A 22,115-nucleotide genomic window follows, 5' to 3' on the forward strand; every position below is an offset into this window, starting at 1 on the left:
GCTCTCATAATTTTTTAACATTGTCATTAAAAATTTTTGTTCTGTTAAAAATTTTAACATCTTTCTATTAGATTTTGGTATTATTTATTTTCAATTATGCTGAATACCTAAAACTTACACTTTTATTGATTTTATTTACATAAATTTTTTTTAAGAATAAATTACAATTTTTTTCTAATTTTCTACTTGTTCATTGGCAATTTACTTCTTAAATTAGGTCTCAAGAATTTCAGTATGGTTTCATTTTATACTTGGCACAGAAATTAGGCAAATTTTTTTGCTAGCTGTAATTTGATAGCAAAATCTTATTGAATATATTTTTATAGTAACTTTTAGAGCTAATTCTTGCTTTTCAATTACAAAATACTAAGAGTAGCTCAACCTTAAAGAGGGATTTATACAGGAAATTCAAAATCTGTTTTCTTAAAATGTCAGTATTATAAATTTTGGTGAATTTCAAGCTTATAATTTAACACCATTAAACATTTTAGAGGATGTTTTTAAAGGTAGATTTAAATGTGGAATAGATATTGTACTCAGTATTGTCGGAATAAAAATTATGACAGATTCTGTTGCTGTTTTCAACTTTAGTGAGATGCATTTGTTTTTAGTAATCAATTAACAAACTAAGGAATAACTAAGAAAAAAATATCTTCTTAATTATATTTTATGACTTTAGGAGAACAATCTTACAAGGTTCTATTTTTCAATTTTTGCTGTTTTGGCAACCCCTTTTTAATCTCATCAGTTTTATTAATCAAAATTAATTTTGCTTTGCTTTCCTAAGAACTAGGAAGAATAACCATTTAATTTCCAATTTCTTTAGCTATTCAAGAAAGGTAAATGAGCATGATTATGTTGGTATTTTTTATCTAAAGAAGTTTATTCAAAATGGCATCATAAGTTTTCTAGTCATAAGTTAATTTTATTATTATAACTATTGTTTGCTTATATAAAAGTTATACTTAAACAAATAAGATGATATAAAAAAATAGAATTGAACATATTACTTATGACAATAGATACATTAAATCTTTACAATGATAATAAAACTAATTGTACTTATTTATTTTGCTATTCACTTCTACAAAGAAGAGTAAATATCTAAGAATAAAACATTATGTTTATAACAAAGCCTTATAACTCTTGTTCTATTTACTCACAACTGTCACTGTACCATAATTATATAAAGATTGCATTATTGATTTGTATTATTATTTTTTTTTTTTTGCTCTTGCATCGATATTACTGACTTTACTAAGTATTTAAATAAGTTTTTGTTTTAATATTTCTCACAGAGTGCAAGTTATTTTTTTTTCCTTTTCAGGGCTTTGGTAATGTAGGTCTGCATACAATGAGATACCTGCACAGGGCTGGTGCTACATGTATTGGTGTAATTGAAAGAGAGGGTTCAATTTATAATAATGAAGGAATTGACCCTAAGGTATTTATTTTACTTGTTTATTCTTTTATTTAATCATTTTTGTTGATGAGTAATATTTATAAAAATTTCTTAGCTTGGAAGGTAGAAGTTTATAATGATCTTTAATTAGGTCTGCTGACAAGAGACATCAATTATTCCTGATAATAAGAACCATTCTCAAAAGTAACATCATCATAAGCTAAGGTAAAGTGAAGAGTTTGTTCATTTCTAATTGTCTTTGACTGTATAAACTTTGGCAAACAGAATGTTCTTTGCTGTTGATAAAGGACACTGTGTTCACCACAGAAACTGATTGTATGACAAACATCGTCAATGCTCTCAGAAAGGAAGTTTTACTAATTCTGTATATTCTGTACCTCAGATTCTTAATATGCCATAAGAAGTAATATAACACAATATAAACCAAGAAACTTTCCTTTCTTTGCTTTGCTTTCTTTGGGAAACAGTATGTTACATACTGTAACTGTAGGTTAGCTAGCTGCCTTTAATTTCAAACCTTCATTTCAGTATTTGTTACTATATTTTACTATGTTCAATACTTATTTACCTATTTTCTCTTCTTATTTGTGCACTTGTAACAATTCATTTCTCACTGTTCATCTAACATTTGAACTGCTGCTATGATATTTATCGTACTTTTCTTAAAAGAAAAAAGATAATAAAAATTGTAGTAGATTATAATCGACTAAATTATAAAATCAAACTTACCCTAGTTAAAATAATCTGTTAGTTTATTGATGCTAATTGTTTTTAAATTAAAATATCTGATAAGTCTTATCATTGTATTTATGTCTAAGATCATCAGGCAGATGTAACCTTCTCATTCCTGTTATATGTTTCACCATTAATATCAATGGTTATAATAGTATAAGAAAACGCTCTTTGGCCAAGAGTTACAGTTTATTTAGTCAGATCCTTTTTTCTGATCCTTTCTTGATCGTGGATACAAGTTTTCTTTGGCAGTTTGGTTTCAATTAAACACACATCTCAGTAATGGTCGATCTGGAGACTACAAGATTACACTTCATTTACATTCATACATATCATCCTTTGAAGTAATACCTTAGCCTCTGTTTCGGAGGCTAAACAGAAAGAGAAAGAAAGAAAAGATACTTTCTTCTCAGACATTAACACTACTAAATAATATTTTTATGTATTAGCCAAATAAAAATATACACAAAATATTGATAAATATTTCATTCAAAATAAATAGATTATTTATTATATAGGTAATATCAACATGTAAAGTGTAGCAGATCTGTTCGAAAAGTATCCAGCCGTACACTGTGAATATAAAAAACTTATCTAGAGGTTTCCACTCCTTACTTTGAAGTTATCACTTTGTGACTATACATGCACTTAACCTAGTTCTTCTTCCATTGATGAAACATTTTCTGTAAACCTCTTTTGGAATAGCTATCAGCTTTGCTGTTGCATTTGGCATTATGTTCTCGCAGTGGCCAAATCAGAACCCTTTCAGCAACATTTTCAGCTTAGAAAACAAAAATAACAACTACCCATGTCTGGTAAGTAGAAAACTATCAAACCAGAGGAATTACATGATCGATCAAAAAATTCTGTTTTAGATGTAACAAATGATCAGATACATTATCATGACCCATTTAACTGGTGATGCATCACCACTTATAGTCTTAAGGAAGTTAATATCGCCATTAGTGCATTCCACCATTTTCTGTGCAACATCAAAACGAATCTTCTGTTCTAGCTAACGTAGCTCTGGCTCATATTCTGCAGCTACTTTGTGTGAGTCCAAATCATGTGTACAGAACTATTTGCTAATCCCAATATTATCTGTAATTTCTTGAGCAGTTGATGATTTTCTATTATTATCAAACTGTGCACATTGTTAATTACATTTGAATTTTGTAATTTATTCTGCTTTTCTTTTAAACATTTTTTTCATTAAACTCTTTTAGATAATAATATTTATACATTCTTCAATGAAAATTAATTTACGTACTGTTTATGGAGTTATTTTCTTCAAATAGAATGCAAAGACGATTATATTTTATTACAATCTAAAAACAAGGTTTTCAGGAAATCATATTTTCTGGAGGTTTGTGTAGCTTTTTGTAATGCAGCTCAACAACCATGTGGTTCCTTTTAATAGCAACATTAAATAATGTATAGTTTACAAGAAATCTATATATCTTAATAATTAGTTAGTCTTTTTTTCTTTCATTTTCCAAATGTATCCATCATGCAGTGAATAATAGTTCATCATTTTTCCTCTTTTTCACCATTCATCTTTTATCACCCTCATATCACTTGTCTTCCCTAACCTTATCTATCCATTGTTTCCTGGTTCAGACCATGTATTGGAATGATGCCACATTCTCTTCTTCTTTCGTTATTTTTCACTAGTAACTTTTTTAGCAATCATTAACCAAATTATCTCATCTAGTTTTTCCCATCATTCTTAGAAAATTAATTTTCAAGAATACTTACATCTTAGAAACACATCAGAAACTTTTTTCCACGCTTTGTAAGCATGGATACTCTCTTTTTGCCTTGTACTGTCATCCTTGCTTTTCCAACACAGTCTCTGTACACTCTTTAGAAACCTTTTTATTTCATCCCTTTCATCTTACATTTTGAAAAAAAGCTCTTTGCTCCTAGCACTCTTTCCAGTTTCCTTTCCCGTTTTTTCTTCAGTGCCAACATAATAACTATCACTGAATTCTCTACCTTTTCCATTACTTCATCCGTCATTCTTAATTTCTTTTCTCTTTCTGTTTTTTCTACTTACAATCATCTTCTTGCTTTTGTCTACCTTATCTTTATGTACTACTCATCAGTTCTCTAATTCCATCAAATTGTTTCTGGACTTAATTCTTTCTCCCTCCCCAAATCATAATTTAATCTCCAGACAGTCAGGTTTTTCACTTCCCTAGAATTACATTTACTTGTTTTTACATTTCATCCATTATTAAAGTAAATAATGAAGATATACTATTCCTTGTCTATTACAAACGATTTTGTTTCTCCCCTACTACTTCATCTTTATTTTGCATTTAACATACATGGCTTGAACCATCTTAAGGTGTACTTAATTCAGATTTACTCTCAGATTCAATAAATATGTACTTGATGAAAAAAATATTTTAAGAAACCAATTATCCACCCTTATTCCTTATGTTTATTTATTATTTCTTCATAAAGGATAACGAAGTGAAATTTATATCTTAATTAATCTATGCAAAAAAGTTTGTAACTTTTATGTTAAGCAGCACTGCAACAATAGACGTGGTAAACATATGTGAGAGGCGACCACAGAAATTGAGCAGAATAATATCATATGACAGTATTTAAATAGCAAAGTAAAAACATCTTCCATAATTCTTATTTAATGTATGTTACTTAAATACTTTATTTTTATTATCTAATAGGCACTGGAAGACTATAGAAATGATTCAGGTTCCATAGTCGGTTTCCCAGGTGCACAGGCATACACAGGAGATAATCTTATGTTTGAACCGTGTGATATTTTCATTCCTGCTGCTATTGAAAAAGTTATCACCAAGGAAAATGCTCACAAAATTCAAGCCAAAGTAAGTTATGCAAAAATATATCTTTGTTTGCCTATGAAATTGCCTTGCAAATAAATAATTCTGTTTTTATTTCAGGTAGTTTTAATTAAAAATAATTCAAACATATTTTTAATTGCAGGTTTGTAATGTGTTCCTCAAAAACATCACAAAGTGCAAAACTGAGAAAAACTCAGTATTAGGCATGTCTAAAACATGTAAATCTTTGTTTGATAAATACAGACTTACTCCATATTAAAAAAAAAACAAATTAAATAAAAAATTGTTAAAAGATAACACCTGAATTAATATCTACAGTCATAAACAGGGATGATCAATTGTTTTTATTTATCTATTTTTTGTAAAGCAATAAATCATTCATGTTCAGTTTAGTCTTATTGTGAACCAAATGCATTACACAATATAGACTTCATTGAAGAAAGTAGTTGTTATCTGACATTATCATATTACTACAGTTGATTGTTTTAAGTTGCTTATTATAGACAAGACATTATAACCATATGTACCATCTTATACCATTGTTATACGCTATTACAGTGACACTTTCTGGAGTATTTCTCATTACTATTAGATGCATGTGTAGTATTTATAAATGAATGCAATGCAAATAATTAGAGATTGAAAAATCTTAATGCTTTATGTAGAATATAATATTGAAAATATGTTGGATGTAGAATAATGTCTTAATTAACTGAAATAATCATAAAAAGTAGTAAAATAATAATTTCATACGATAATAAGTACAATTAAAAATTTTATATAAAAGAAAAATATGAAACTAATATTTTATTTCAAATACAGTGTTACAGGGATCCTCTATTCTAAAAACATAATTTTTTTGTTTTTTGTACATTTTAATATTGAGTAATAGCAGTGCTATTTATCCAAGTTTATCCATCCAAGTTTTCTCTGTAGTTGCTATATTTTTGTAGTAGATAATTATGTGTGTGTGTGTGTGTGTTTATTCAGCCACTCCACAAGTACAGAAATAAATAACACTCTTACCTTACTTTTCTCTTTAAGAATAAGAGGTAAGAGAATACTCTTACAAAATAAATAATTTATTTCTGTACTTGTGGAGTGACTGATTAAGTTTATATTTTGTAATTAGCTAGAATTTATGTACAGAGGAAATATGGACTACAAAAATTTAATTTAAATAAATTAATATATATATATATATATATAATTTTTTTTTTTTTTTTCTTTCTTGAGTAGCATAGAAATTTTTACCATTTGGCCAGTCACTGAGAAAGTGGCTTCATCAAATCACTTTCACTAAGATAGATTAGTCATCTTAATGTACAAACAGTCGCTGTTTGTACTGTACTATATGTCGCATACAGTAAAACATTTAATGATCACTTATAGATGGTTGATTGATCACCCTTTAAAACGTAGTGAATTTGTCTGTCAATTTATTTTTTGAACATGAAAATTAATACAGTGAATATATTTTAATTACTAGTATTAATGTATAATTAATTTAAACATTATTCTTTCTCATTTGTTTATAAATGATAAACAGTATTGTGAAGAAAAATTAAAAATTAATAATAAAAGAAAAAATTCTGACTGGGCTGCGAATGCTAAAAAATATAGGCATTAGCTATAATCAGCTGAAATGAAACATAAATTTATTAATGATTTGAAACATTTACAGTTGATTTGAAACAAATATAAATGACTCAAATATAGAGAATCTTAATCATCAATAGGGTTCTTATGCACTTTATTCATGTAATTTGACCATACATCTGACTAAAAAAGAATATTGTGTAAGATGTAAATATTTTTTCAGCTGTTGTATCTTAAATTGTAAGACAATAAAAAAATTATTCAAAAGATTATTAACTGTTTATATTGATGCTCAGAATATTCCAGATCAGATGTCTATAATTCAAGAATGGATGAAAGGCCGAGATGCTGCCTTTTGGCACAGAGATCAACAAAAAAGTTAGTTAAAAAGTTATAAGGTTCTATTAGTAAAAGAAAGCACTAGGAAATCTGAATTTATAGCTGGTAAAGAAAGATTTCATAAATTCAAAAAAGAAACTTCTGCATAACTTAAAATTTACAAGAAATCTGCAGTGTTTGCTAGAATTTATAAAAAAAAAAATCAGTCCTATTTTATAAAAGTATTTGATTATTCTAATATTTAACATCATCAAAGCATCATATTTTATCAATGTAAACATATATACTAAAAACTGAAGCAATTGTCCTCAGGCATAAAACATAGATAACATTCCGCTTAGATGCTATCTGATATTTCTAATTAAATTAATTTGTAATTGAAAAATAAGTATTGAAATGAAAAATGTAGGAACTACTTTGGATAATGCAAACGGTTTTCCAAGAATATTTTTGTTACAATTTAATTTCTCAGGGTATACAATACTGCTAAGACAATATTTTTAGCATTTAAAACTTAATAATTTTAGTGAACACATCACCGTCCATCCTCAGACTTTTAAATAAAGAAAATATTGCAGAAGTAATGTGGGTTACTAATTAAGAAGATAAACCTATTATAAAAGATTTCTGGAAAAGTTGTAATAATTTTCAAAACTGAACCATATTACTATGTTACTGAGGCTCAATTAAAATAACATAAATAAATTAAACACAATAAATAGGCTCAACTTGTATATGTATGTTCAGAAACCATTTGTGTACTGAGTGATATTTAAAATATGTGCACGGGCATAAAAATAATTTATATATATATAAAATATTAAATGAAATATAAACCACCAAAACACAATAAATAGATAAACTTTCCATATTTATTCCAAGAATCGATTTTCCCAGGATCCGGCCGGCATCTTCAGTTGTTATTTTAAATTCTATAATTATATTAAAACATATTTATGATCTGTAATTTGTTGAAATTTTCTTTTTTGAAAATTTTGAAATTTATTATGGACTAATATGAAAATTCTGCTGTCCAATTATGAAATGATTTAATATTTATTTATTAATATTTTTCTGGAATGATATAGTATTTCCTGTTCTGTTGTCATTATTGCCAATTGTTAGATGGTATTTTTATTATGTTTTTAATTAGATTATCATCTTCGAATGTGACTTGATGTTTCATCATTTCATATTTTTGTTTATATTTGTAAATATATTTCTCCAGTATATTCATTTTTTTATCATTATTACAAATTTCTAAAATCTCTAATTATTTTTGCAATCAGTAATACTATGATTGCATTTTAATAAATGGTCATGTACATTAGATATACCATTTTTTTGTTTTTTTAAGCTGTGTAATGTTCTGTAAATCTTTTTTTAAATGTTCTCTTGGTTTTACCAATATAAATATTATTGCATTTGGTCTCTATTATTTTTATTATTATTTTTTAAATATTTTTATTGTGATTATTTGGTATATATCCTTTTTATATTTATTTCATCATATACTTTAACAATTTTTTCTATTATTTTATTTTTATAATTGTATTTTTGGTAAAAATTATTAATCTTTGTGTTATTTTCCTGCTGTTGTATTTTAGTATAATTATCATGGTATTTTTTGTTCTGGTTTTACACGACTGCCCATAAAGTAGTGTAATATATTTAGGGTGTATTTACGTATGATTGTATCTCTGTAACAGCTCAATGGCTGAACTGATTTTGATGTATGGCCTTGTGTTGGAATCCTTACATTTTCAAGAGTGTCATAGGTTACATAAATATATATCTGTTTAAGTAAATTTGAAAAACAATACTTTATACAAAATTGTTACCAGCATGTTCTTTAATTATCCTGCTTTAAAGAGTAATGCTTGTCAACAGCAGTTTTTTTTGGCAGTCGTGGTTTTTTAATATTTATCTCTTGATTATAAACTTTTTCTATAATTTTATCATCAAAACCATTAAATATTCCAATTTTTTTATTTTATGTATTTCTTTTTTGAGTTTATTGTTTTATGTATGATGAATAAATATCATGTTTTTATATATACTAGTTTTTTTTGGCCATGGGTGATTAGAATTTAAATGTATTATAGTATTATTTGTTGTGGTTTTTCTATAAACTGATGTTTGTATTATATTGTTTACATTTATGTTTAATTTGATTTCAATATCAAAAAAAATGTATTTTTCTGTTATTTTCTATTTTATATGTCAATTTTAAATCCTACTGGAATTGTTGAAGTTTATTTAAAATTATCAAATGTTCATTATATTTATAGTTGGGTTATATATGAGTAAAATATCTTATCCACAATAATATATGATGTTTATTCAATATACCATGAACTATTTTATTTTTTAAATTTTGTATAAATATTTTAGACATAATGACAGATATAGGTGATCGATCCCATTGGGGTTTTGTTTGTGAACAACAATTTTTCTCATGCTCAAAAGTAATTGTGAAGACAAATATTTCTTAGAATAATGATTAATGCATTGGTATTTTCTGGGGTTTCATTAAATCTATTTTGTATTATTTCTATTGTTTTGTCAATTGGTATACTATGGTACATGTTAGTGATATCATAACTTACCATTTTTTACATTGTTTTTATAGCTAAGATTAATTTTTATTCTAAGTATTTTAGCTATGAAATATGCAGGTGCTGTTTTAAAATTTATTAAATGTCTTATAGGATTATTTACTTTAGGTAATTTTGGTAGTCCAGTGAGTTTAACCCACTGGGTTGGTCTAGTTGTGAACTTGTCATCACAAATTAGCCTATTTTGAAGTTGAGAGTTCTAAGGTACAAATTCTAGTAAAGGCAGTCACTTTTATATGGATTTGAATACTAGATCGTGGATACCAGTGCTCTTTGGTGGTTGGATTTCAGTTAATAATCATACATCTCAGGAATGGTCGACCTGAGACTGTACAAGACTACACTTTATCTACATACATACATATCACTTTCATTCATCCTCTGAAGTAATACCTTATGGTGGTTCCAGAGGCTAAACAGAAAAAAGTTTAGTGAGTTTTGGGGGTGATGGTATATAGGATATAATCTTGAATGATCATTTAATTTTGTTATCATAGTTAAATATTGGTTTATATTTAGATTAAAACTTTCAAAATACTTAAATATTTGTTTGTTGGGTCTTTTATTTTTTTTAAATTATTTTCTTCAATGTAAATATTCATAACTATTTGTTTTTATACATAATTGGTGTATTTGATTTGTTTGATTTTAATAATATCAGATTATTATCATGAAGTTTATTTTTAGTTTGGTAACCTCATATTTGGTAATCATTTGTTTATTATTTATATTTTGTTTTTTTTATATTATGACTAATTCAAAAAATTACAGCTCAACCACCAAAACACAGCAACAGAAAAACCTAAAACAACTAACACCAGTAGTCAACTTTCACAGTGTCCCACATCATCAGTCGGTACGCAATTCTATAATTACATCAAACAAATAAATAATTAAATTAAAAATTTTGGAAAACATAAACACACTAATAACAATCAAATTTGTAATCTCACAACTCCACTGCCATTACTGGAATTACTGCTCTTTGGTTTGATACAATTTTTATGATCTTAATGTGTACACGTTCTCTAATTTTCAAAATTTCTCTCTTTATATTCATAATCCTCTCTTAATCTTTTTATTCTTTCTTTGGTTTTAACGTTTTCTTCCTCGTCATATTCATCTCCTTGTAGTTTTTTTTATATATTTCTTTTTCCTGTATGATTGTTTCTTTTTCATTTTTGATTATTCACCAAATACAATAATAGAAACTGAATATTTTACACGGTAAGGTTGAAATTAATATTTGGAATCAGTATACAGGAGTTCACTAAACGAAATAGTTTAATTATTATTTACTTTTATTTATATGACACACCAGAAATCAGAAACTTTTGTTAATCAGCAACTCAACAAAGATATGAATAATACTGATCTAGTAATATGAGCAATAAAGGGGCTTTTACTCTATCCTAATATTTCATGTAAGATTGTTGAATTAATAATTGTATAAATATTTGATGTTAATAGAAAATAATATTTCAGCAATTGTGTATTTGTCCACTTTATTAAAGAATTGGAGGATCATATCTCACTTTCAAATGAAATAAGTTTAAATGAAGTGCAGCAAAAAATGTGTATATGGAATCTAATAGGCGTACAAGGAAGTCATGTGATGTCCACATCAGATTTCTTTTTTTTTATAATTATTGTTATGAGAATTAGGTTCAAGAAAATTTGTACGATATAAATTGTGTTTTTTTATTGTATTTATTATTATAATTCCTTAATTCACCTATTTTTTTTATCAAAAGTTTTATTTAATTTTTCTTTGTGTTTATCTTTTTCAGTATTAATTACATCTCTTATATGCATGTAAACTGTAAAATCTATATACATATAAACTGTAAATTCTAGAACCATTTTTCAATAATGATAGAAAATTCGTTTCAATTTTATTTTTGTTTTTTAACTGACCTAAATTAATTTCTTTTTATATGTGGGTAATATAAAATCTTTCTTTATTTCTAATTGCCTTAATGTCTTTGAAATTTTATATATTAAAGAATTTTTTATAATTTAAAATAAATGAGTTTTATTTTTCTTGTACAGATTGTTGCAGAAGCAGCCAATGGACCAACAACCCCTGCAGCCGACAGTATTTTGTTAGAACGCAACATCCTTGTTATTCCAGATTTGTATATTAATGCTGGAGGTGTAACAGTATCTTTCTTTGAGTGGTTAAAGAACCTTAATCATGTTTCATATGGTCGACTCACATTTAAATATGAAAGAGAATCAAACTATCATCTTTTGGGTAATTATTCAGTCAAAAATATTTTGATTAATTTTATTATAATTATGAATATCAAATCCTTTAACTAACCACTGTTATCTATAAAGTAAATTTACAAATCAGAGACTAATAACGTGGACTAAGGTAATAGTCTTGAATGTCATGTAATATCTATGCGTAATATTCTTTTACGTTTATAGAGCATAGTAATTTACAGATAAGGTATTTCTATTTTATTAAGTGATAAAATAATCAATTAATTTTTATTTTTTACCATCTTGTAAAATAGCTGGAAAGGTGTGTGTGTTTTCGTGCCGCTTCCTTCTGTTTACTGTTAATTGTTCATCAGTTTTTATTCGAAAGGTAAGTGAAGTTGATATATGATTTTTTTGTGATTGCCTACGGTAATCTAAAAAAAATTATGATGAAATTTTACTGTTTTTTATTGACAATAACACACACAAAGCATGTTACGCTAAGTATATATTTTTTTGTTTATTGAGTTCGTCATTAATTAAAAATTGACTGCTTTTTTTACTTTTTGTATTCTGTTGTCCTTGTCACTAAATTGAACATTATTATTGTTATTTAAATTGAATAATGATAACATTCCAGAAGTTATATCATTATAATTGTTATTAATTATAATTGTTATATCATTTCAGTAGTTTGAATGCAGTAACTTTTACTATCTTCCTAATTGATGTCACACTCTTAAAAACTCTTTAGTACTTAACTCAGAAATTCTATCTCATGCTATTTTCACCCAGACAAATTAAATAGAGATTAGATTTGTCAATTCTACTTGTTGGAATTAAATTTATCTAACTTCTGCTTCTTCCTTTACAATAAATCTTAAAAAGCTGATTAACACACAACATCCAGCAGTTGCAGCACAGTTATCAACAATTACTTTTGTCATCTATCACGTCTAGTTCTGGAAATTTTTTAAATCAGTTTTAAAGACTTCAAAATTACATCCATTCTTTACTGTTCTCACTTTGTCGTATCTTTAATTAAGTTGAAGTCTTATCTCACCCCTTTTCTTGCACTCCAACAATTGAATATTTTACATCAAACCTAGGTCATTTTTTATAAGACAACACAGTCAGTTCCTTTCCAAAATCAAATTACTTACACAATTTTAAGTATGCATGTATGTTTTTCATTTCCTTCTTCCCTAAGTGCAAAATGATTTTTCTCTGTTTTAAATATTGCAATATGGTATTATAAATCAAACAAGTATCTGATCACTATTTAGGTATTTGTGAAATTTTCTATTTTCTTTTTTTTAACTATATATTGACAGGAAGTCAATATTATCATCATTATGTTTGTTTCCTTCATCAACATTTAAATACATCAGTAAGTTTTCAAGTTTAATCAGTTCTCTTTTTGATAAATTGTACTGAAAAAAATTCAGTTACCAACCTCAACTTTCTGAATAATTTTTCATACTGTATTCTTTTATTTTGAAAGGTTTTCTTCTATACATTTCTGTGGTTACACTATTACTAAGTTGTCGTCACTTACATAATAAAATAACTAACTTTTATTCAGTTCAGGAAATTCCACTTTTTTCTAAAGAGATATTGATTTTTTTTTTTAACTCTTGTCTTTTAAAACTTTTCTAAAATAGAATTTTTTTTGTTGCTTTCTATGTACCATTCTTTTGAATAAATTTAATTTTTCTGCTTGCTGTTTAAGAAAAATATTTTTGCAAATATTACATAATGATAAAAATAAATGTAATAATTATGAAACTGTAGCTGTACACACTCAAAGTAACAATGAAATCAATATACGATTATAAACCAATTATCAATATATGATAATTTAATAAAATTATCATAACTATAAATATTTATTTGTAATATCTATGACCTGTTTATATGTATTGATGATTAGTCAGATCATTTATAAACTTTAAATTAATGGCTGTTCTTTTTTCCATTCCTCTAATACATGTCATTGGTTAGACAGTTGGTACCATTATGTAATGAGTCAGATACAATTTCATTATTGTATAATAAATTTATTTTCTTCAAGGAATTTACAATTAGACATTACCATATAAACATGAAGTTATGTTATTTAATACTTTTCCAAAGTCAATTTAGGCTCCATTTTTAAATAGATATTTCCTTAAAAAAACTTAGCACATCACATGAATAAATAAAATAAATCCAGTATTCATTAAATTAGTACAGAGAAAATACTTGTGAAAATCAGTTACCATTTTTAAAAGTAATTTAATGCAACTTTACATTACCTAAACTAAACTGTTGTGCTGTACACATCAGTTAATTTTTTGTTTTGACAGTAGAATCTGTCATAGGTTTTATTATGAATAGAAGTGCTCATGTCTATATATAAATTAATGATCTAAGCAGTAGGTTTAAAGACCTTGTTATTTACATTAACTTATTAACATGTGTATATCTCCTTAAATAAAAATTATATAAAATAAACAGAAGACCAGAGTAATTGATTTGTTTTTGTTAAGTAAACTGGTATATTTTGATTATATGATTGATTATTAACTACTAATAAATGTCAACTGCATACAAGGAAATTGGTCCCATTTTGTTTAATTTTGTGATTTAAATCAACAAATTAAATTTATTAAATATTACTTTGGCTGTACCATCATATTCAGGAATAAATAGGTAAATAAGTAGATTTTTTAAATAAGTAAATCCGTTATTTTAATATATAGTAATATGTATCAGGCATGGTTATACTGTTCCTCAGTAAAAATTGCTCCAGTACTTGCTAGGGTGGATCAAGGAAACATGGTAAAACCTTAGATCAGCAGCACAAAATGACAATTAATTATAAAAAGAAGCTGGCAAAGAGTTTTCCAGTGATGTCAGGAAAGTTATGCAACTCTGGGTGTCTAGGACTTTGCCCTCATCAAATTACTACTTAGGATGAAAATTATTAATAAATCCTTAGCCTTAATAACTTCATGGTATCACTTCAGCATATTTTCATTTAATTTTATTGCATATTTTTGTTATGGAATCCCTCCCATATTCCTGACATTGGTGGTCCCACATAAGCAGTTGTTTTTTTTTTTTTTTTTAATAGACCACACAAATTTTCTGTGGTATTAAGATCTGAAGGTTTCTGATTTTTTTTTTTAATTTACCAGTTTTTGTACCAATGAAACTTTATTTGTTAGTAGATGACCAAGTGTTTGATCAACTTGAGAAGTGATAATTTACTCTTTCATCCAGATTCGGGTTTTGAATGTTTATACAACTTTTTTTTCAAATGCTTTGAACAGTTGGTTTAGATACATTACATTTTTGACTAATACCCTAGTCCACACCATTTTGCTTGCAAAAAAATGTTCTTATTTGTTGGCCTTTACCTTTATTTTGATTACAATTTTCAGTTGTTTTAATTTACAAATCACAGACAGCAAATGATTTAAAGAAAGGAGGAAGAAAAGAGTAAAGAAAAATTAATTTCAAATAAAAGATTAATTCTTTAACAACGGTTGACAAAGCAGTCTGTAACATTGCAACAATCATGAAACTTTTAAATTACTTCTTTTGGAATTTTCAGTAGCAGTGCATCTTTAATATTTTTCTCCAAACCAAGAACTTGCAGAAGTTCAATCTAACCAAAAACATTTTATTAAGATATAAAGTATATAAAGAGCTTTCAAGACATCTTAGAAGAAAACAGCGAATATTTTAAGTGTTAAAAAAGCTAAAATCCTTAATAAGACAATTTTATTTTGAATAAGATCAGGAAGAGCTAAGAAAAAACTATACCACAAAAACATCAATAAAGTACTTAAAGAAAAGCCAAGTAATAAAATTTCATAGAACACAGAAAATACCTGACAGAAATACGAGGGTTGATCCAGAAATAAGGTTTCCAAAGAGCTCCAGCCGCACGGGAGGGTTTGAGGCGAAATCCAGCAACACCGGTGAGTGTGACTGTTCCTCCACTCTCGATTCCGCCTGGCCGCGCTTCACTGTGCCACTCAGTCTTGGCTCAGCAGCCCTCCAAGATGGAGGTTCCACTTGTTGATCCTGCCAAGTGCGAGATTCGTTCTGTAATTCGCTTTTTGCACGCCAAACGGATTCTACCCATAGATATTCATTGTCAGTTGACAGAGGTGTATGGCGACAAGTGTATGTCCGTTCAATACGTCCGAAAGTGGTGCAGGGAGTTTAGTGCCGGTCAGAAGGAAGTCCACAATGAATAACGGAGTAGAAGACCATCAGTTTCAGAGGCGGTTATCGAGATGGTACAACGCGAAGTGGTTCAAAACAGGGGTCCATGAACTTGTTGCTGAAATTCCTGGGAGTTCTTACGGTACAGTGGAAAGAGCTTTGACTGAAAAATTAGGGTATCACAAGTGTTGTGCTCGATGGGTACCACGGCTACTGACATCAAAATACAAGGAGAAACAGCTTGAGTGTGCTCGCCAGTTTCTTCAAAAGTGTCAAGAAGATAAGGAAGTATTGTTGGACTCCATTGTTATGGGAGACGAAACATGGGTGTTTCATTTCACTCCCGAAACGAAACAAAAATCCAAACAATGGTCTCCAGTTGCAAATAAGTTCAAATAAACTCCTTCTGCTGGCAAAGTCATGGCCAGTGTTTTTTGGGATTGTAAGGGGATCCTGCTGATCGATTTCATGGAACCTGGGACAACAATCAACTCAGACAGTTATTGTGCAACACTAAGAAAATTCAGGCGAGCTATCCAGAACCACTGGCGAGGAAGACTGACAGGCAGTGTAACGCTGCTTCACGACAAAACTCCCAACGTCACATCTCCCGTCAAACCCAGGAACTTTTGACACACTTTCGGTGGACTGTCATGCCCCACCCACCTTACAGTCCGGATCTCGCACCTAATGATTATCACTTGTTCCCCAAGTTAAAGGAGCACTTGAGTGGCCAACACTTCTGGAGCGATGGTGAAGTCAAAGAAGAGGTGAAACGCTTCCTCAACGGATCGACAGCGGAGTTCTACGACAGTGAGATACAGAAATTGGAGCACCATCTACAAAAATGTGTAGAAAAAAATGGCGATTATGTAGAAAAGTAGAACAACATTTTTTCTTTCCAATGATGTAAATTACTATGAGAATAAACAGTGCTGTCTGTTAGTAAAATTGATGGGAACCATATTTCTGGATCTACCCTCGTATAATTTAAAAAGGTATCTACAACTAAATAAGTTAAGCTAAGCTAAGTTAAGTTAAGCTAAACTAAAATAAAATATAATCAGAAATGATAGAACCACAACACTATGGAAGGTGAGGGTCCCTACCCCAAAAATCATGTTTTTTGCTTTTGGCTCATTGTTTAAAAATCTAGAAATCTATGTAAGAAGTATAATGAGATTGAATGCATGTTTTTGTTATGCAAAATTATTTGTATTAAAAAAATAATAATATATTAATTTTTTAATAAAATGTTTTTAAAAAAATATTTTATTTTTGTTTATATTTTAAATAATGAAACTTTTTTATGTAATAATAATTTATACTATAATTATATAAACCTGCAAATAAATAAATTGCATTTTTTTTATTTAGTGGATGATGAGTTTAGGAAATAAAAAAGATTATTAACATGAGAATGTAACACACGCTAGTGACCTTTCTGTATGATGCAAGTTCAAACTAAGGAAGAGATTCATCACACAACTTCATAACTGTAAAGTTGTTGTTGCTCATGAAGTGCTGTAGATTTTAAGGGAGACCATTAACAAAAGTTTTTCTTATTAACACTTGATAAATGAAAATGCGGCTTGTCACTCACTGAGTTGTTTATCAATTTTTGGTTTTCATAAATCGGCTATAAAAAAATTTGTAAAAATTGCCAAGTTTTTGTAGTTTTATTCACATAGTGCATTAGTTTAATACCTTGAATGTTGTGGGATGGAAGTAATATAGGTGTCAAGTAAAATCTGCGAAATGCTGGCTTCAGGCAGGTTGAAGACATAGTTTTCTGTTTACTCTGTTCAATGACTTCTGTACATTGCTAACTTTATTTTTTATTGCATTTTCAATAGCTTTAAAATTTTGAACCAAAATCTTGATAGGAAGGACTGATGAAACAGGACAGTTATATTGAATACTGAATTGTCTTAAAAATCCATGTTTAATAATCACAAATGTTCACTATTTTTGTAAATGGATTTTGCCACAAAAAACCGTTTCACTATAATCCATGATTACAAGTACAATACAACTGTTCAAGAATAGTGACGTACAACAGCATACAAAGTCTGATAAAATATCTAAAAAGATAGAATTAAATATAAAAAGTATAAAATTTGTATGACAAACCATTATTAAAATTCACAGTTACTCCTGTGTATAGATTACCTCACATTCTTATTCATTTTCCCAAAACACTTAACAATAGGTACATTTTTTATACCCAATTTATTATGCTAAATTTCAAAATTATATGATAAACCATTATCAAGGTATGATTAAGATATTTAATTAATCTATACCCCCCTCTCATAACTGTTGACTTTAAAATAAAATCATGTAAATTTTAATGATATAAGACTACTTTAGCCAATAAATAAGGACATTTTTAACCCTTTGAGGACCAGACCTTTTTTGGAGATTTAAAAAAATTTGGCAACCTTATATTATTGTTGGTAAAAAAACTGTTCAATGCCTTATGTGGTTATTTGTAAGCTTGTGCTAAAGAAGTTTTAAAATTTTATATTACAAATATTATATAAGTTTATATAATATAAGTTTTTTAGAACTGTCAGTACACAAATCACTATTAGGTTGAAAATAACTAGGTTCCCGATCAGTTTCACTCGATGTTCAAAATATGCCACTCATTATGTATATTGTAGAAACTTGCTAATAACTATTGCCAGAAAAAAGAAAATAAAGCACTAACATGAAATAAGTATAATATTACGATCTGAACATCACGAACAACTAAAAACAATGATAAACACACAATGTTCTTGGATCATTTACATACTACGTAACTCACCAATAAATAAAGAATTATCAAAAAACTAAGTAAATAAAGCATTCCTTTTCTCTCCAAACAAATTATGATTTAATGCCCAGTTGAAAATAATAACAAACGATATTTATATATTACACAACGAACACGATTAAATGTTCTAAAAATATAAATATAAACAGTCGTTCTAAATAATATTTTTTTTTGTTTATCATCTGAATATTAATTGTGATATTACGTGCTACTTTAAACAATAACAAACATAACCTCTATCAAGTAGACGGCTATGTCTGCCATGACAACCAAACATGTGATCAATACAAACATCATTTTGATACTGATGAAATTTCATCAAATCATCTTTCTTGTATAAAATGAGATTGACAAAAATCACCAGTTGGTCTTTGTAGCATAAAAAGGAACCAGATGAAAAATTGTCTAGTGGTCTTCAAAGGGTTAAGCTACATTAAAAAGTTCAGTTATTCAGTCTGAAATCAAAGTGTTTTTTACCACCATTCCTAGATGGGGTTTTGAATAATACTCAACTTCTCAGAAAGTCTCTTAGCTACCAAAGGGACATTAAATTACATTTTTTTTTAAATTGACCTACGTGTAAGTAAAATTTTGAGATACAGGATCCATGGGGGTTTGAATATCTATGCCCCTTTGACTGATTACAACCATATTTAATGACAACATTGACAACTATATACAGAAACCATCATGCAAAATTTCATCCATTCAGTCTGGAGATATCAAGGAAGAAACAGGCTAAGTGCATACATATATACTTTGATTTTTTCAATGTTTTAGTTGTGTTTTTTGGTTAAAGAAATTGTGAATTGTGAACTGGAAAAACCTTGACATCCAAAATTTTATCTGATAGCATACATTTCTGTTATGTAATGTATTATTACATAGCTATAACTGTAGAATTCTATAACCGGGAAAATAGTAAAAGCTAAATGTGATTAAAGCCTGTATTAATTATTTGAAATGTAACTGCATGAAATAATATTAAAGTAAATAACAGATTGTATTAAATATATTTAATAACTACAAAATAAATCACAATTCAGAAGACAATAAAAATTATTTGAGCACATATTTTTATATGCTGAATGAAGGTACAAAAAATTCAGTTTCCTTTATATTCTTCTAATTAAAATTGTTTGCAAATTCATCTACAGAATAATATTGTTTCTGTAAAAAATTATTTTAAATTTATTTTGTATAAATTGGTTTACTAAATGATTAAACATGACATCAGAAGCATAATAAGGCACTTTCTTCTAAACCAATGTACTGTGTCAAGTTACACAAAGATAGTTATGTTGTCTGGTTTGATAGATGGATAATGATCTGAAAACCAATTTTTATATCTTGCAAACTTGTTCTGACTTTTAAGGAAGTCCCAAGAGATAATATTACTTTCAGATAGGGATATTCACCATATAAACACGAATATAGCATAATAAATATTTAATAATGATAATCAAGTCTTACCATCTTATAAAGATACTTCAAAACAAAACTGATTTTGTTCCAAACGGAATCAATCTGATTATTCCAAGAGAATTTATAATCTAAAAAATTACCATTAATCTAAATGCCACATTATGAGAAACTAAAATACTGTTTTTAATATATTAATTTAAATTCTGTCTGTACATTTAGCAGAGTTATGTCTACCTGAGTGGCACAATGCAACGGTTTTATCTGTCTTTAAAGTTAAATGGTTACAAATCATCTAGTGAAATATTTTTTGAACTATTATATATATTACTCAAATCCTTTTAGATAATTATCTTCAGATATAGATACAGTTTTGTCACCTTCGAAATGGATAACAATGAACGGTTAAAATTTTGAGACAGATCATTAGTAAACAATATGAAAAGCAAGGAACCATGAACATATTTCTGTGGCATACTGTATAATAAATTTTTAAGAAAGATGTGTATTTATCTGTATTCTTATCAAAAGATGAAATTTCAAATGCCTTTTTACAGTTGGTGAAGAATATTTTAATCAAATATATGCAGTTCCTCGATATTATATCTAATAAGTTTTTTACCTATAAGAAATATGGAACTAAATCAAATGCTTTACTGAGATTGTAAAAAATCAAAAAAAGAATTCTTTTATCCATGCTATTAAAAATATTTTCTAAAAATTGTTAAGAAAATTACTGTATTATTTTTTTCCTAAATTCATGCAAAATTTGTCAATATGTTGTATTTTTCAAAAAATGTTAAAATTCTATTACAAGTTTTTTAAATACTTTAATAAATATGGGCAATAACAAAATTGTAAATTAAATGCAGAATTTTTCTTACAAAGGGAATAATAAACTAAGCCGAGAAATTTTTTTTATTTTCTTTGTAGTCATAATATTTTATTGAGTTCTTCTAAACATTGGTTAATACTTTGTTATAGAATCAGTCCAAGAATCACTTGAAAGAAGATTTGGACGTGTTGGTGGAAGGATCCCAGTTACTCCATCAGAATCTTTCCAAAAACGCATTTCTGGTGCATCTGAAAAAGATATTGTTCATTCAGGTCTTGACTACACAATGGAAAGATCTGCAAGAGTAAGTTAATTTCTTTCAACTTGTTTGTAACATGAACGTTATTCAGTGTTAAATACTCATTGGTGTTATTTATTTATTTTTATTATGATTATTCTGTCTTTCAGCAGTATGTATGTTATTAGTTTCAAAATGGTAAATTTTAACAAAAGGTAATATTAATTGTAATATGATACATAATGGGCTCATAGATAACACTGGGAAACAAAAAATAATTTTTTTGTCTTGGGAAGAAAAATACGTGATTCTGATAGTATTTTTCTCCTGAATTCAAATATGATATTGGTTTTTCACCATCACGCAAGGTTTCCGAGAGACAGACATTTATAATTTCAAACATTTTAATACTTTCTGCATTCTTAATGACACAATATTCTAACATTTGACTCGCCTATAAAGTAATAAGTTACAATGTTCTGCTATATTTCTCCTGTGGAACATCCCTTTTGATGGTCCAACAATAATTGGTCAGCATATTAGGATTCCATTTGCCTTGATACCTCTTTTCCATAACTGAAATCTTATGAAAGTGTTCCCTGTGCTCATCATTCACTGCGCCAAGATTTTCCTGGAAGAAATCTAGGTGCAAGTGTAGGAAGTGTACTTTTAAGGAGATATTACAACCCAAATTTTTATAAGATGTTATAAGATCATTGACAAAATCACAGTAATTTTTCACCTTTCGATTTCTCAAAAAACTCTGAGTAACATTTTTGAATGCTTGCCAAGTTGCTTTCTCCAGTCGATTCAATA

General features: G+C 27.8%; 1 protein-coding gene across 1 annotated transcript in view; it reads left to right on the forward strand.

Moving 5' to 3' along the window:
* The window catches only part of LOC142320122 (glutamate dehydrogenase, mitochondrial-like), a 281,974-nt gene that overhangs the window by 246,038 nt on the left and 13,821 nt on the right, over positions 1 to 22,115 (forward strand). The window contains exons 5-8 of the mRNA XM_075357803.1: positions 1,328 to 1,444; positions 4,855 to 5,016; positions 11,601 to 11,805; positions 21,211 to 21,365. Coding sequence (XP_075213918.1) covers positions 1,328 to 1,444; positions 4,855 to 5,016; positions 11,601 to 11,805; positions 21,211 to 21,365 — 639 coding nt within the window. The remainder of the gene's footprint in view (positions 1 to 1,327; positions 1,445 to 4,854; positions 5,017 to 11,600; positions 11,806 to 21,210; positions 21,366 to 22,115) is intronic.

The sequence above is a fragment of the Lycorma delicatula genome, chromosome 1 (genome assembly GCF_047948215.1).
Source record: "Lycorma delicatula isolate Av1 chromosome 1, ASM4794821v1, whole genome shotgun sequence".
Taxonomy (NCBI): domain Eukaryota; kingdom Metazoa; phylum Arthropoda; class Insecta; order Hemiptera; family Fulgoridae; genus Lycorma; species Lycorma delicatula.